General features: G+C 46.8%; 1 protein-coding gene across 2 annotated transcripts in view; it reads right to left on the bottom strand.

Moving 5' to 3' along the window:
* Positions 1-222: 222 nt before the first annotated feature.
* LOC141051312 (lysosomal acid lipase/cholesteryl ester hydrolase-like) overlaps positions 223-17,090 on the bottom strand; it is a 50,889-nt gene continuing 34,021 nt past the window's right edge. For both annotated transcript variants that reach the window (XM_073548207.1, XM_073548208.1), the window contains 3 exons: positions 6,391-6,462; positions 3,067-3,135; positions 223-2,885 (listed from right to left, as the gene is read on the bottom strand). In XM_073548207.1, coding sequence (XP_073404308.1) covers positions 2,652-2,885; positions 3,067-3,135; positions 6,391-6,462 — 375 coding nt within the window. In that variant the 3' untranslated portion in view covers positions 223-2,651. The remainder of the gene's footprint in view (positions 2,886-3,066; positions 3,136-6,390; positions 6,463-17,090) is intronic.

The raw sequence follows: 17,090 nt of genomic DNA, 5'->3' as shown, positions 1-17,090 counted from the left end.
AATATTGTAAAACACCTTTTAGAGTTACCCCGAAATGCCCTGCATGTATGCCATTCCTTCATAGATTCTTCATACTTTATTAGGTATTAAAAGTTTAAAATGCAATACCCCTCCTAACCACAGGGTGCGCTGTTAAAAGAATCTAAGGCACAATCATCCAAGCAGGGATTAGAAAATACTGTCAGCATCTAGTGGTAGAAACCTTCAATAACCTGAAAACTATTACATGCATTCTATATTTATTTTCCAATATATATGCAAGTAGTCAGTGGAAATAGGCACAGTATCAAACCAATGTAGTAATTAATTTTTTTAATTACATGGCAAAATGTACTGGTCAAAACCCTGCCATAACTAGCTTTTGTAATTAGATCTTACAAAATGGGGTGAATTCTGCCAATAGTCTACAGATGTGGTAATAACACTGATTAATGCTCCAGTCTAAAATGAATATCAAAAATTGTTCTATATAAAAATACTAGCTGAAGAGCCCGGCGCTGCCCGGGCATAGTAACTAACTGTGGTTAGTTATAGCAAATTATAATTATCCGCCATCCCATAATCCCATGCCCATATACCCATCATACATATCCACGATCCCATAGGCCCGTGCCCATATACCCATCATACATATCCTCCATCCCATAGTCGAGTGCCCATATACCCATCACACATATCCTCCATCCCATAGTCCCGCGCCCATATACCCATCATACATATCCTCCATCCCATAGTCCCATGCCCATATACCCATCATACATATCCTCCATCCCATAGTCCAGTGCCCATATACCCATCACACATCCTCCATCCCATAGTCCCGTGCCCATATACCCATCATACATATCCTCCATCCCATAGTCCAGTGCCCATATACCCATCACACATCCTCCATCCCATAGTCCCGTGCCCATATACCCATCATACATATCCTCCATCCAATAGTCCAGTGCCCATATACCCATCACACATCCTCCATCCCATAGTCAACCATTATGACATCATAATGAGCGGCGAGGCTTGCAACCTATGATGACATCAGCGTTGCCATGGCAACCATTGTGACATCATAATGAGGGGCGTGGCTTGATACACACACACTGCTTCCCCATTATGCAAATAGGGACATTATGACATCACGAGGGGCAGGGCTTGACACGCACACACTTTTTCCCCAGTATGTAGATGGGGGCAAAATTGTTTGGTGAATTGGAACGCGCGGGGTTAACATTTCGCCTCACAACATAGCTTAGGACGCTCTCGGGGTCCAGACGTGTGACTGTGCCAAATTTTGTGGCTGTAGCTGCGACGGTGCGGATGCCAATCCCGGACATACACACACACACACACACACACACACACACACACACACATACACACTTGAGCTTTATATATTAGATAGCACTTTGTAAGATTTATCTCACATTATTGCTACTGTTTAAAGCCCTGCTAGATAACGCAACAACAGCTGCATTGTGATTTCAGATTATCTGTGCATATTTACACATTTCCTGAGTATAATGAAGTGTAAGTAGGTAGTAATTAGTGGCTCCTTATTTTTACCCTAAAATTAATAATCCATGGAAAACTTTAGGTGAACAATCACATTACCAAACCTTAAACAAGTTCCCCACTTAGCTCAATCTTTAAAAATACCAATCCAATAGTTGTTATAAATATAAAAAAACAAACAAAAAAACAGACACATAAAACAGGAAAAACTATTAGGCCCTGATTATTCAAGACTGGGGTTTTGCACAGTGGTGGGAGTAGTTTACGACAGGCAACCTCTTTAAGAATCCCATGACACAGTCACATTGCTGAACGTTATAGTAGGGTAAAATGATTTGTAAAGAAATGTTACTTGGTAAGAAATAGAAAGCTATGGCCCCGAGTCATCAAAGCTTTTACACCAAAAACCTGGTGTAAAAGGCTTTGAAAACTTGCAAGAAAACATTGCAACTATTGCTTGTTTATCACGCAAGCGGAGTGGAGGAGTGACGGGCCATTGCGATCCCCACTCATCAAATTCATGACAAGCGGTGGCATTCTATATGCCAGAAATCTTATTCCAGTCCACCAGTGGAGTAAGATTTGTAGGGAGGCATATCACACGTTGCCCGATTCATTAGGAGGAGTGCGCCTCTTAATGAATTAAGCATCTCTGCCTCTGATTTTGTATGTGTTTTTAAATGGTTTTAAGATTTATTGTGTGTGTTGTTTCCCTAATAAATTGTGATTTATATATTTAGTATTCAGTCAGGTGTGCAAACCATTTATTGCTTGGTCTTTTCTCTTTTTCAAATTCATGGTTCATTTTTCCTTGCATGGTTTTTGCTCCCGCATTGACTAATATCTGGTTTCTGGTGCACCCTATAGTGCTTTGTGTCCGTTCTCTGCATACACCCTGCGCCGTCATCAAGACTGGTGTGAAAAATGCCAGTCTTGATGAATCAGGACCGTTATCTTTGTGTAAAGCAATAGTAAGTTTCTTTATGTAGCTATAGTAAATCTCTGTATGTGGCTGAAGCACCATTGCAAATTAATATGTCGTATGGCTACAACTTATATGAAATTTTCACCTAGTAGTCAATGAGGCAACATTTTCCTCTCTCCCGCCCCTTGTTCTTTAGCTACAGTACAGAACACGTTCAAGAAAATTTCTTCAGCAACTGAATGATTTCATTGTACATTCGCTCCGGAGCGTCCAGGCCCCAGATAAAATCCAGATGTTCCCAGTCTGGAATCTCTTTGTGGTGAACCAAATTACTGACTTGAGTAAGCAGTAGCGCCATATCCTTACGATCGGCCAACCAGTCATTGCCTCCACTCCATAACGCAGTGGGAATCTTCATGTCCTTCACTGTGTAAAAGGGGGGCACAGTCTAGAAGACAAAAATGCATAAGGAACAGTCAAAAAAAATAAAGAAAATTAGCAAAAAAACCCAACATCCTCGTCCATTGGTGACTATCATATTCCAACTGTCATGTACAGTGTAATATTAAAGAAGGGGTCTGATATCCATCTAACCACGTACAAGTTTTGGGATAATAATGATTTAGTACCTGGTTGTAATGGAGGATATTGCCCTTTATTCCATAGTCAAAACCTTTAAGTTCACCACTTTTAACTGCCTAAAAAAAGAAAAAAAGATTAAGAAAAAGTCATTAAGCTCAGATACAATGACCTTTGTCATTATCTATTCTATTATTTCTAAACACTGTTTTTCGGTGATTCCTTTGTATCCCCGTTCATACTGCACCCACACACACACAAACGATACACCATTTGAAAGGTAAACTTGCCCCCTTCAGCAAGAAAATATCCAAACAAACCACACATCCATGATTTGATCACAAAATACAGTTTAAACATTAATTTTCATAAACCTGCAGTAAGGAAAAATGACCTGCAGGTGGCACCACTGCCAACACATTTGTAAATATGCTCTGCTTTTTCGGTGATTACTTCGCCCCACACACTATACACCATTTGAAACGTAAACTTGCTCCCTTCAGCAAGAAAACAGACAAACAAACCACACATTCACGATTTTATCACTAAATACAGTTTAAACATTCATTTTCATAAACCTGCAGAAAGACACAATGACCTGCAGGTGGCACCTCAACCGGAAAACATTTTGTGGCCTCTGCTTATCAAACCAATTTATTGTATTACCAATCTACATAAATAAATACCTGTCTGTGTTTATCAGCTCACGAAATACATTTACATTTGACCAGCTTGCTTATTCTGAAATTGCCTGCACCCCGAAGACCAATGTGCGAAAATTTAGAAAGGGCCAAGCTAAGTATTTTTTTTTATTTACGTTTATAGAAATCCCATGCCCACTGTGCTTCTATTAGATGTTACGTAGTCGCCTGCACTGCGGGTTTACAAGCCGCAGTATGTTAATTTCTGTTGCACAGACGTGGTAAATCTGCATTGTTCAGTGAACACCTGCGGATTTACCTGCGTGATTAGAACACAGCGCGTCTAAAGCGCTGCTACTTCCTGATCGTGGGAAGGTAGTGTTACAGATGTTGGGAGGATTTGAACCCAGGACCCCAGCGCTGCAGGGCTGCCTGCAGTTGTAACCACTGAGCCACTGTGCTACCCTATCTATATTTCATTGAATAGCTGCTCTTTCACTGAAAGTATCTGGTGTCTTAAAGTTTTTTTTTGTTTAATTTATTTTTAGCATATAGATAACCAGAAATATTCAGCTCTGGTGACTGAAGAAGTTCTTTACAAGGGGTTATCCCATGAAGGATTAAGAAGACACATTATTACCAATATGTACTAACTGGTGGGATTTTATTGCTGGGACTGCAGTGATACTTGGAGTTTTGCTTCCACGTTTATTTTTTTTTAAATGCATATTTGAAGTCTAAATGGAATGGATCAAAAATGAAAGACCAAGACTTCACCTTCCCTTGAATCCATTGCTGAGTTTTGACTTCAACATCCTGAAGCCATAAAAGGGTTCTCAAGGTATAATTTTGTATTTATTCATAAGCTTGCAAAAATGAGAAAAAAACAAACAAACCAGCCATCCCATCCAGGGATGCCTCATCACTGGTCTTTGTTGACCGGAAGCAGCAGTAACATCATGACTACACTGCAGGTGACCACTGCTGATGTCTGTCAACAAAGAATGGGGCAGTGGTGGTGAACTATCACTGGTCACAGGAGATAGAGTATTGCGGTTTGTCATTTTCATCAACTGCAACCCTATGGATAAATAAAAATCAATCTCAGACAACCCCTTTAAAGGGAACCTGTCAGAAGGATTGTGCAAAACCTGTAACGTTTTCGTTTTTCCATTAATTGTGCTGTTTTTATTGATACCATATTGATCACATCTTCATTGCATTTTGTAAAAAAAAATTGTGGCAACAAATTTTTGGAGTTTTGATATTTTTTTCTCTTCAGCGTACACGGATTTGGTTCATTAAATATTTTAGTAGTTCAGACTTTTATGGATGCAGCGATAAACATGTTGACTTTTAAAAATTTTATATTCTTTTAGATTTTTAAAAACTATTTTTAAACACTTTATTTTTGCCCCATTTAGGGGCTTGAACTTGCGACCATCACTTATACTATGTACCGCAATACTTCAGTATTACAGTATATAGTAAAAGTCACTGGGACAACATAGCGTCATTCTGGCCATTGGTGCACCATTGCATTATTCTTAATTATGCCAGCTATACTGTTCCTCAGTTGGTCAAGGAACATGAGCCATTGTTTCATACGAGACTGTCCGTTGACCCATATTGTATGTTAATTTGTGGAATGCCTGCTGATTACATATTGCATCAGCCCCCTGCAGTGTACTAGTCTGAAAAGCTTGTAAGAAAAATATGCAGTCTAATTAGACAATGAGGGATTACCTCCCCTCACCTTCACCCAATACTGTGGGACAATACCCTGAAAGAAGAACTGTGGGATATAAAAGGGCCCTGTTTTTATCATAAGTGTGATTCTACAGGACGTCAGTTCAGGAACCTCGGTTCCAGGTGGTGAAATATAGATCTGCTCCACTGTCCATCACTGAGACCACAAAGTTGTTTAGAGAACCCAGGTTGGGACAATCAGTGCTTGGTCAGCTTCCTAAACTTGACGCTATTGCTTCTCTGTGGATGCCCACCAAAAGCAGAGTGCTAACTGTTTGGAGTAATTGGCCCTGAAGTCGCAGAGGTTCTATTCCCCAGTGAGCCAGCGGAAGGGCAAGACTCTGTCATTTGCACCATCTAGTGTACTTGCTGGGAATGTACTATATGTTGTTGACTGTTGGTGATCCAATAAATTCTTAGTGTCATGTGGAACCTTCACCCTGTGTTGTCACAGTAGTGTTCTGCCCACGGGGAAGGACTACGGGAGTTCAGTGGGATGAGCCCTGGACTGTGCTGTCTTTCTAAAGACAGCCAGGCCAGAGGACAAGAGCACCCACTGACCCTCATGTATCTACAGTCACGGCCTACTGGGAAGCCTAGACACAGATTTGTCTTCAGTAAGCACAGTAATGGCTATCTTCAGTATGTCCATAGTTGCGATATGGGGCTAATGGTTGGGTGGAATGGTGTGCCCCACACAGCAAGCTGTAAATACTATTGCTAGAGCCTGGCAGCAGCACTTAAGGAGTTAAAAGCAGCAAGTACCATTCAGTTATGTCCGCTGTGGTTTCAGGCATATACTAGATGTGTAACACAGCCTGCATCTGCCAGGTATAATGCAGGTTCAGTTCCTGACTCCACATAATATATGGGGACCAGACATACGACGTACCAGATGGTTTAATATCGGGGATGGGTACCATTAATGTTTATTAATACGTATATACCAAAACCATATTGATATAGCAGGAATTTCTTTCTTACCTGGGCCCAGTGGAGTATATTTTGGACAGATGTTCCAGATGGACAATGGGTGGAATATACATTTACTCGACTCTAAAAGAAAGAAAAAAAAAAAAAACAAAAAAAAAACACACACTTGCTGGTTAACAGAAAGCATGGGACTCACACCACGAAATGTCAACTTTCAGTCAATCCTTATCAAATAAAGCCGGTTATTTTTTCCCAGACACTAAAAACACACTGAATTAATTTAAAAATGTTATAACCTGCTATAAATGGTAGATAAACGTCGGCGCCTGCTGGGCTTATCTACTGTTGGCGGTTTTCTGCCCCCCGGGAACCCCACGTACCTTATAACGCGGGGATCCCGGCGCACAATGAATGCTGTGAACCCTGACCTCATCGAGACCTGATTGGTTCAGGTCCTGATGACGTCAGCGTCACAGCAGTCAATGAGAGAGATCGCTGGGAAAGCTTGTTTTGGCAACGAGCTTTCCCGGCGATCTGACTCATAGTAACGCTGCTTCTCCTCTGATCTCATGTCAGTGCGAGATCAGAGGAGAAACAGTGTGACAAGCGCTGACAGCTGTGCCAGGCAGCGATCTTGTCACACAGTAAAAATAGCAGGTATGCAGGTTAGGGTTACTGTTAGGGTTAGGATCACTGTTAGGGTTAGGATTACTGTTAGGGATAGGGTTAGTGCTATAGTTAGGGTTAGTGCTATAGTTAGGGTTAGTGCTATAGTTAGGGTAAAGTTATGGTTACGGTTAGGGTTAATTTTACTGTTAGGGTTACTGTTAGGCTAAAGTTAGGGTTATTGTTAGGCTAAAGTTAGGGTTATTGTTAGGCTAAAGTTGGGGTTAGGCTAAAGTTAGGGTTAGGACTGAGGCTAAAATTAGGGTTAGAGTTGGGGCTAGGGTTGGGATTAGGGTTACGGATGTGTTGGGGGTTAGGGTTGTGGTTACGGTTATGGTTGGGATTAGGGGTGTGTTGGTGTTAGGTTTGTGGTTAGGGTGGAGATTAGGGTTAGAGTTATGTTGGGGTTAGGGTTGGAATTAGAATTGGGGGTTTCCATTGTTTAGGCACATTAGGGGCTCTGCAAACACAACATGACGCCCGCAGACCATTCCGTCAAAGTCTGCATTCCAAAACTGAGCTCCTTCCCTATCGAACTCTGCCATGGGCCAAACAGTGGTTCCCCCCATATATGGGGTACCAGCATACTCAGGACAAATTGGACAACAACAAGTTTTGGGGTCCAATTTCTCCTGTTATCCTCGTGAAAATAAAAAATTGGGGGCCAAAAGATCATTTTTGTGAAAAAAAAAAAAAGGATTTTTTATTTTCACGGCTCTACATTACAAACTTTAGAGAAACACTTGGGGATTCTAAGTGTTTACCACACATTTAGATAAGTTCCTTGGGTGGTCTAGTTTCCAAAATGGCATCACTTGTGGGGGGTTTCCACTGTTTAGGCACATCAGGGGATCTCCAAACGCGAAATGGCATCCAATCTCAATTCCACCCAATTCTGCATTGAAAAAGTCAAATGGGGGGGGCGTGGCTTGGACATGGAGCTGTGAGGCCGCATCTCTTCTGAACTCCGGTGTGCCTGAGGCCCCTGCAGCGATTAAATAGCTATCTCTAGCTCCACTCACCCGCCGGTATGAAGGGCAAGGTCGGACTCCGCTCCCAGGCACCCAGGGAGCTCACTGCGGGTCCCAGGGGTGCCGGAATCGCCAAGTACATGTCGGCCCCTGGAGGCGCGGGAAGGAGAGCGGCGTCCTCGGCAATGGTGGAGGGGGAGGTGGCTCCACTATGCAGCCGCACGCACATGGGCGCTCATCGACTGGGACCATGGGCGCACAGAGGAATGGGGCCAAAGCGGAGAAGGCACTGGATGGGGGACGGGTGACTGCTGCCCCGGGGATTGGCCGCTCACCGCGGAAGCAGACAGGAGAGAGCCAAGCACAGAGCATGGGAGAGGTAGGAGCTGCACCTGCCCCTCACCCCCCGGTCAGACCATACCACAGGCTGAACCAGCTGAGGACATGTCTCCCCCTGTACTGCATCCTTATCAGACTCAGGTGACAGGAGCGGATCTTTCTCTACCATCAGGGAGACATGAGAGAGGGGCTTCTCCCTGCCTAGTGTCCCAGGACAGTGTCCCCATCACTGCTACATCTCATGGCCCCCCTGCACAGGCCCCTTTTAGATCTGTGGGCCCTGATGACCCTATAAATGCCTCAGAGCTGAGAGCGCAATTGAGTGCCATCCCCACCAAAGCTGATATGGAGGGCTGTATTCAGCGCCTGGAGGCGGTGTGCAGGTGTGAAATGGGGTCCCTTAAGGAGGACGTGTCCCACCTTACTACCAACGTCTCTGCATTGGAGGCTAGGGTGGAGTCGCTTTCCTCACAATTGCAGAGTCAGCAACAACTTCTGGACCTACACTCCGAGTCTTTCAATGTGGTCCTAGATATGCTAGAGGACTCTGAGAACAGGAATCGGAGGAAAAACATCAGGCTTCGTGGGATCCCAGAGTCCGTGGCCCCACGTGACCGCTCCTCGGTCCTCCATGGCATTTTCAATTCGCTCCTAGGGAGATCATCCACTGAACACATTGAAATTGATAGAGCTCACCGCTCGCTAGGCCCAAGGAACCCCAATACACATCTAAGCCGAGGGACGTCATTTGCAGGATTCACTACTTCCAAACTAAAGATGACATCATGCGTAAGGCGAGGGACCACGAGGCTATAGACTTTAATAGATCGGATATCCTTCTCCTAGCTGATCTCTCACGCTTTACCTTGGCCAAACGGAGGGCTCTACATCCCCTCTTGGAGGTGTTGCGGGAAAATAGGATCCCCTACAGCTGGGGCTACCCATTTCAATTGCAAGTACGCAGTGACAAGGGATCGACAATTTTGAGATCCCCGTCGGATCTCCAGAACTTCACCGCTGCACTGGGCTTACCTATGGTCACAATAGGTGACTGGCCTAGCCTTACTACGTCTGACTTATGGGGACTGCGCAGCGATGGAGGACCTCCTGCCGGGTCTATGGGAAAGAGGAAACTTGGCTACCGCCGTCGACGTAGCTCCGTCACTCAGACTGACGACACCTGATCATTTATCCCAGACCATATGTTCTCTATTGCCTTTTTCCTCTTTTTTGCCGCCCGCACTGTCCCTACATGTTGCCGGTCTTCCATGGGAAGCCTGGTCGTAACTTTGCTTAAGTTTGATTATTGAGGGGGGACTGGAACCGTATGTCTAGTAGCGATGTCATTACTATCTGACTTTGTCTGGGACTCTTGAGTGGAGCTTCCAGCATAGTTTATTTTGCACTGTTTATGCATGTTTTCCTACTTTGATGGGTGCCCCATTGGATGTGTTCAACTGTTGTATTACTATATGATTCCACTAATATTATTCTAGGTTGACTAACGCTACTATTTCTCCTAAATTTAGCTCCCGGTGATGCCCCTTCGGAGGCTCGTTCCGACTGTTCATCTTTGCAAATGTACCGTATTTTTCGCTTTATAAGACGCTCCGGATTATAAGACGCACCACAATTTTTGAGGAGAAAAATAAGAAAAAAATATTTTTTAATAAAATGGTGGTGCCTCTTATAATCCTTGCATCTTATTGCTTACCAGGGTTGGTGGCTGCGGTGTAGCGGGGTCCCAGGCTCGCTGCTGGAGGAGGCAGGCGTGGAGTGATGCTGCAGGCCGCATTCAGGGATGAGGGGGGGCTCCGATGTGTGCCGTTGCTGCTGCAGAGTCTTGTGCTGGTGTCAGGTTTCTCCACTTGTCCGGCGGTTGGAGGCCGGTGCTGCGGGTGCCTCCGGTGCGGCGTTGTGTGCCCATCGATGCCCGGGGCTCTGCCGACATTGTTCGACAGACCAGAGCCCCAGCATTTCCTCAGTTCCCTGTATACGTGCGCTGAAGTGCCGGTAAAAAAAAAAAAATGGCCGCCGGCGCGTGCGCAGATGGGATCTCGGCACCCAGTTCTCGAGAGATGAGATCTGAAATCTCATCTCTCGAGAGCTGGGTGCCGAGATCCCATCTGCGCACGCGCGGCGGCCATTTTTTTGCAGGCACCACCGCGCGCACACAGGGAACCCAGGGAAAATGGCCGCCGGCGCGTGCGCAGATGGGATCTCGGGACCCAGCTCTCGAGAGATGAGATTTCAAATCTCATCTCTCGAGAACTGGGTCCCGAGATCTCATCTGCGCACGCGCCGGCGGCCATCTTTTTACCGGCACACAGGGAACCGAGGAAATGCCGGGGCTCTGGCCTGTCGCACAATGTTGGCAGAGCCCCGGGCATCGACGGGCACACAACGCGGCACCGGACACACCCGCAGCAGCGGCCAGCAACCGCCGGACGCCCCCGATCACAGCCTAGGTAAGGCATGTCCGCTTTGTAAGACGCACCCCTGTTTTCCCCCAAAATTTTGGGGAAAAAAAGTGCGTCTTACAAAGCGGAAAATACGGTATCTGGCCCATAGCCCGTCCTGTTATGTTTGTTAATAATGTTTATGTCGACAGGTTAACGGACCTATAGGGTAGAGTTTGGATTTCCTTTTTTTTTTTTTTTCTTTGCTGCGGGGGTTTGGCTACTTGCTCATTGCGCAATCACATCCCCCCTAGGGTGTGTCTTTGACACTACTTCTCAGAGTTTTCTCTGATATTGTCCTTTACACCTAAGGCCTAGTGGCCTTTTGGTCTTTCCTTTTCTCTTTGGTTGGAATCCTGTCTTCCGGCTAAACTACTTTCTCTCCTTAGTGCTTTACTTTTTCTGTTTCTATCTTTTCCCACTCTCCACCCCCTTTACTCCTTTCCGACCCGATTGTACCACCCGTAGGCCCGACAATTCATATGGCATCCCTACAACTCTGCTCACTTAATGTCAGGGGGTTTAATGTCCCCGAAAAGCGATCGAAGGTTTTATATGGTATGCATAAGCAACGTGTTGCATTGCATAAGTCTCTATAGGCTCAGGTAGTCGCCTCTAAGACGGATTCTGATGGTCGATATGTGTTTTTGAAGCTTAAAATTGCCCATGATCTGTTCACCATAGCTAACATTTATCTCCCCAATCAAGACCAGTTCCGGTCGTGCAGAAAGTACCTACGGGACCTTTCGGCCTTTGCGGAGGGCTATGTGATTATGGGAGGGGACTTCAATATGGTGTTGGACCGCGCTGTGGATTCTTCTTCGGGAAGGGCGGCGGTGTCCCCTTCACAGCTGGAGAGCCTGCGTCGGGCCCTGACGGACTCAAGGTTGGTGGATGTTTGGAGGTTACTACACCCCACTGCCCGGGATTATACCTACTTTTCCACAGTACATAATTCCTACAGTAGATTGGATTATTTTTTGATCAGCCACGGGCTCCTGTCTTTTAACCCAAAATCCGACATTGACACGATGTTATGGTCGGATCATGCCCCGGTTTTGCTCTCCCTGCGGCTGCCGAGTCTCGCTCCAGGAGAATGGACCTGGTCCTTAAACCCTGGTCTCCTTGGAGATCTAACGTGTAGGGCGGCCGTGCGGACAGCAATCTCGGACTTTCTAGATTTCCACAAACATGACCCCACGGCTATTCCGTATCAATGGGAAGCTTTGAAAGGAGTCATACGGGGCGTATTTATACTACAGGGGGCCCGACTGAAAAGAGAGAGGGAGACTAACATAGTGGGTTTGTTGTCTCGTGTCCAAGCTTTGGAGTTAGATCATAAAAGGACTAGAGACGCCAGGGTGCTGACTGATCTTCTCCGGGCACGCTGTGAATTGATTACCTTGTTGGACGCGACATTAGCACGACAGAGGGATCGCTTTCATAAATTTCTGTACAAGTATTCTGATAAACCTGGGAGAGCCCTGGTGAGGTTTTTGCACCCCCGTGCCCCCACTACTTATATTCCTGCCATGAGGTCTGCTGCGGGTGAACTGGTCCATTTCCCTCGGGAGATTGTGGACTCATTCAGAGCATATTACGACTCTCTTTATAATTTAAGCGGCCCGTTGTCTGATATGTCTCCTCCCGAGTTTCAAGCACGGGTGGACGATTACATCCGAGACATTGAGCTCCCGCCCATGTCGGTGGAGGAGTCTGAGGCCCTGGAGAGCCCTCTTTCGGAACAGGAGGTTTTAGGCACAATAAAATCATTAGCTAATGGTAAAAGCCCCAGCCCGGACGGATTCTCTGCCGCCTTTTACAAGTTGTATGCGAATACCCTGGTGCCCTTCATGACCAAACTGTTTAACTCCATCTCGGCCAGCTGTCCCTTTGCCCCCCAAACGCTGATGGCTACAATCACCGTGATTCCTAAACCGGGGAAAGATCCCCTATTATGTGCAAGCTATAGGCCCATATCCCTTATTAATGTGGATGTGAAGGTGTTCGCGAGAGTGTTGGCTGGTAGACTGAACCCTGTTCTCCCTGGGTCCATCCATAATGATCAAGCGGGCTTTGTGCCACATAGGGAGGCCAGAGATAACACGGTGAAGACGTTGCTCCTGACTTCGTATATGCGCACAGGAAGGGTACCAGCATGCCTATTATCTATTGACGCTGAGAAGGCGTCTGATCGCCTAGGCTGGCCCTTTCTACGTGCGTCCCTGAAACAACTGGGAGTGGGTCCTAACATGTTGGAGAGGATTTTTGCTCTGTATCATAGACCTATGGCCCGTCTCAAAGTGAATGGCACCCTCTCCATGCCCATTGATATAAGGAACGGGACCCGGCAGGGTTGCCCCCTTTCCCCCTTACTTTATATCCTTGCGATGAACATCTGGCAGTGGCATTACGAAAGACACCTAATATTGAGGGTCTACGGATTGGCCAACATGAGTTCAAGATATCCCTATATGCGGATGACTTACTGCTATATATTACCAACCCAGCTGTGGCCTTTCCTGTACTTTTCCATAGGTTCGGGGAGGACTCAAAGTTTAAAGTCAACTACTTCAAAACGGAGGCGCTTAGTGTCTCGTTGCCTGACGATCTGGTTTCTCAGCTCCAGGCGTCCTTTTCTTTTAAGTGGAAGACTGCCGCCTTGAAATATTTAGGAGTCTTAATACCTGCTGACATTAACGCAACATATGCTCTGAACTATGTCCCGCTCCTGCGGAGAACTATCTCGGACCTTAAACGATATAGCAGACCTCCGGTATCTTGGTTCGGACGGGTAGGAGTGATCAAGTTGGAAATCTTACCCCGATTCCTCTATCTTCTCCAGACGGCTCCAGTGCAGGTTCCGGATTGTTTTTTCAGGGGATAGCTTTATCTGGGGAACTAGGAAACCGCGGACTCGGTTCTCGATACTAGTAAGACCCAAGACTAAAGGGGGGGTGGGCCTTCCTGATTTTAAACGGTATTATCAGGCAGTCCTGCTCTCTAGGATTGTCGACTGGAGGTTCGGTGATGCTCATAAACAGTGCGTGCTCTTGGAGAAACTTTTATCGCCCTCTTCTTTGTATTGGCTGCCTTGGTTGGGGGGGAATCGGACGCCCACCTGTGTCGAGCTATGCACCACTCACACAGATTATTCTGAGGTTCTGGGATAGATCCTATGTGAAATTACGCCTGACCTCCCGACTGAGCAGACTGAGTCCCCTTTTAGACAATCCGGCCTTTCCCCCAGCAATGAATAGATCTACGTATTTGTGTTGGTCACGACTTGACGGGGTGGGTCTGAGCCAGGTGAGAGATAAGCTTGCGGGGCTTACGACACCCTGGTCGTACGACGCCGTTGTCCTGGCTGGAGTTTCTGCAATTGCGGAGCTTCCTTCTCAGAGTACCAATGTGGGCACCGACACCATTTGAGTCCATGATGCTCTCTACCGAAGGTCCCTCCCACGTGGTTTCGGTGGTCTATGGCCTGGTCTTGAATTCACTTCCCCCTACTACACTTGGACTTATGGAGGCTTGGGAGAGGGACCTGGGGATCACCTTTTCTGAGGCGGATAGTTTAAAAATTTTCACTCTTGCACAAAAGATGACAATGTCCTGTCAGGCGCAGGAGAGGAATTATAAATTGCTGACGCGCTGGTATAGGTGTCCCACACTTCTCCATAGGATTAACCCAGAGACCCCAGACGCCTGCTGGAGATGTGGATCCACCATGGGCTCGATGCTTCATGTTTGGTGGTCCTGTGGTCCCCTGCAACCCTTCTGGAATTCAGTTTTTGATGCCTTTCATCTGATGACTGGGGTCCGCCACGAGCCCTCCCCCCAAATGGCCCTACTGTCCCTGATTCCCAGTTCGATAGCTTCCATCAGGGGCATATCTAGGGGGGGGGCAGCCGGGGCAGTTGCCCCGGGCGCAGCCGGCAGGGGGCGCAGTCCGGGCCGCCTAATGCAGAGGTCCGCAGTGTCCTCCCTGGCGGCTGCGTTCTGCCGCCCCCCTGGCCTGAGAGTCGGCGGTTCTCTGTGTCAGCTGTCGCAGAGAAGGTGCGCGTGCCGGCTCCCAGGGAACAATTGTACTGGCGTCTGTATAGACGCCAGTACAATTGCAGCTCTGACCGCCGGGCCAGAGCGACGTCAGCAGTGTGACATGTCATGTGATCACGCTGCTGACGTCACTCCCCGGCGCCCAGAGTGAACGCTCAGCACTGGTGGTAAGTGTGCTCCAATGTGGAGCTGAAGAAACCACTGAAGATGGGGGGTGTTAATGTGTGGCGATGGGGTTAATGTGTAGTGGCGTTAATGAGTGGCGATGGGGTTAATGAGTGGGGGGCTTAATGAGTGGAGATGGGGGTTAATGTGTGGGGATGGAATTAATTTGTGGAGGGTTAATGAGTGGGGATGGGGGTTAATGAGTGGGGATGGGGGTTAATGAGTGGGGATGGAATTAATTTGTGGAGGGTTAATGAGTGGGGATGGAATTAATGTCTGGGGGGTTAACGAGTGGGGATGGGGGTTAATGTGTGGGGGATTTGGAGTGGGGGGGTACATAATGTGTTGGGGGATTTATGAGTGGGGATGGGGGTTATTGTTGGGGGGGTTAACGAGTAGGGATGGGGTTAATATGTGGGGGATTTGGAGTGGGGGTACATAATGTGTGGGGGGGGGGATTTGGGAGTGGGGATGGGGTTAATGTGTGGGGGATTTGGAGTGGGGATGGGGTTAATGTGTGGGGGATTTGGAGTGGGGATGGGGTTAATGTGTGGGGGATTTGGAGTGTGGGGGATTTGGAGTGGGGGGGGGGGGCGCCGAACCAAATTCTTGCCCCGGGTGCCAGGAAGCCTAGATACGCCTCTGGCTTCCATTAAAAAGGGGATCCTAAGATTTTGTCTAACGGCTGCCAGAGCGGTTATTCCTCGGCATTGGAGGTCCACTGAGGTCCCCTCCACGGAGGAATAGATTGCTGAAATGGAGAGACTACATCGTCTAGAGTCACTGGCGGCAGATGACAGTGATGCTATATATTAACAGGGATGCACCTGGTTCCTCTGGCAATCCTTTAAGGAGAGCATGGGGTTCCTGACTTGACTAAGTGCATATTCATAATCCTCAATATCTGGGCATTTACACTGCGGGGTTTCTATTAACCCTTCCTCCCCTCTCCCTCCTTACTTCCCTTTTCCCTATTTCCCCCCTCTCCCCCCCTTTTTTTTTTCCTTTCTTTTATCCTTTTCTCTTTTCTTCCTTTTTCTTCTATCTCCACAATTGCTTTTCTTATAGGTTAGTTACTCTGTATATAAGGTTCATGTCCGGAGGGGATTCTCGAGATAGCAAGCATGGAACCTTTATGTGCCAGAGTCCTTGTTCGGCTATATGCGTGCTGCTTTTACAGAGATGTAATGTATAGCTCTGGACACTGTAATGGTTGTTTCTACTGTTCTTACTGTTTAAAATTTTAATAAATATATTTACTGAAAAAAAAAAGAAAAAGTCAAATGGCGCGCCTTCCTTTCAGAGCTCTGCCAGGTGCCCAAACAGTGGTTTACCCCCACATATGGGGTATCGGCGTACTCAGGACAAATTGCACAACAACTTTGGTCTAATTTCTCCTGTTAACCTTGGGAAAATAAAAATTATGGGGCGAAAAGAAGGATTTTTGGTACTCACCGTAAAATCTTTCTTGGAGCCTTCACTGGGGAACACAGGTAACCATGGGTGTATGCTGCTGTCGCTAGGAGGCTGACACTATGCAAATAAAGTAAAAACTGGCTCCTCCTCCGTAGCATACACTCACCGACAGGCAGGAAGTACCTCAGTTAAGTGTTAAAGGAGTAAGAGAAGCAACCAACAAACTCCACATATGTACCGGCTCAACGACCGAGGCACGTAGGCCCAAAATCAGTACAAATAGGGAGGGTGCTGTGCTCCCCAATGAAGGCTCCAAGAAAGAGATTTTACGGTGAGTACCAAAAATCCTTCTTTATCGCTTTATTGGGGGACACAGGTAACCACGGGACGTCCTAAAGCAGACTCCAAGGCTGGGAACAGAAAGAATGCAGAGAAAAAAAAAAAAAAGGACTGAGGCCGGCCGATGTGTAACCGCCGACTGAGCACCTTTCCTTCCTAGGCCTGTGTTGGACAAGACATGAGTATAAGCTTCGTAAAACTTGCAAGAATGTGTGAAGAGGACTAGGTCGTGGCTCTGCAACCTCTAAAGCCGAGGACTAGCGAGAAACTGCCTCAGGAGTTATCCAGAATATGGACCGGAAAGGGGCAAGAGGAACTTAGAGAAGAAAGGACAATG

This window comes from Dendrobates tinctorius, unplaced genomic scaffold (genome assembly GCF_039654945.1).
Source record: "Dendrobates tinctorius isolate UK_male_01 unplaced genomic scaffold, ASM3965494v1 ptg000156l, whole genome shotgun sequence".
Lineage (NCBI taxonomy): Eukaryota > Metazoa > Chordata > Amphibia > Anura > Dendrobatidae > Dendrobates > Dendrobates tinctorius.
Note: the sequence above shows the minus strand (reverse complement) of the source record. Positions and strands in the feature narration are given on the sequence as shown.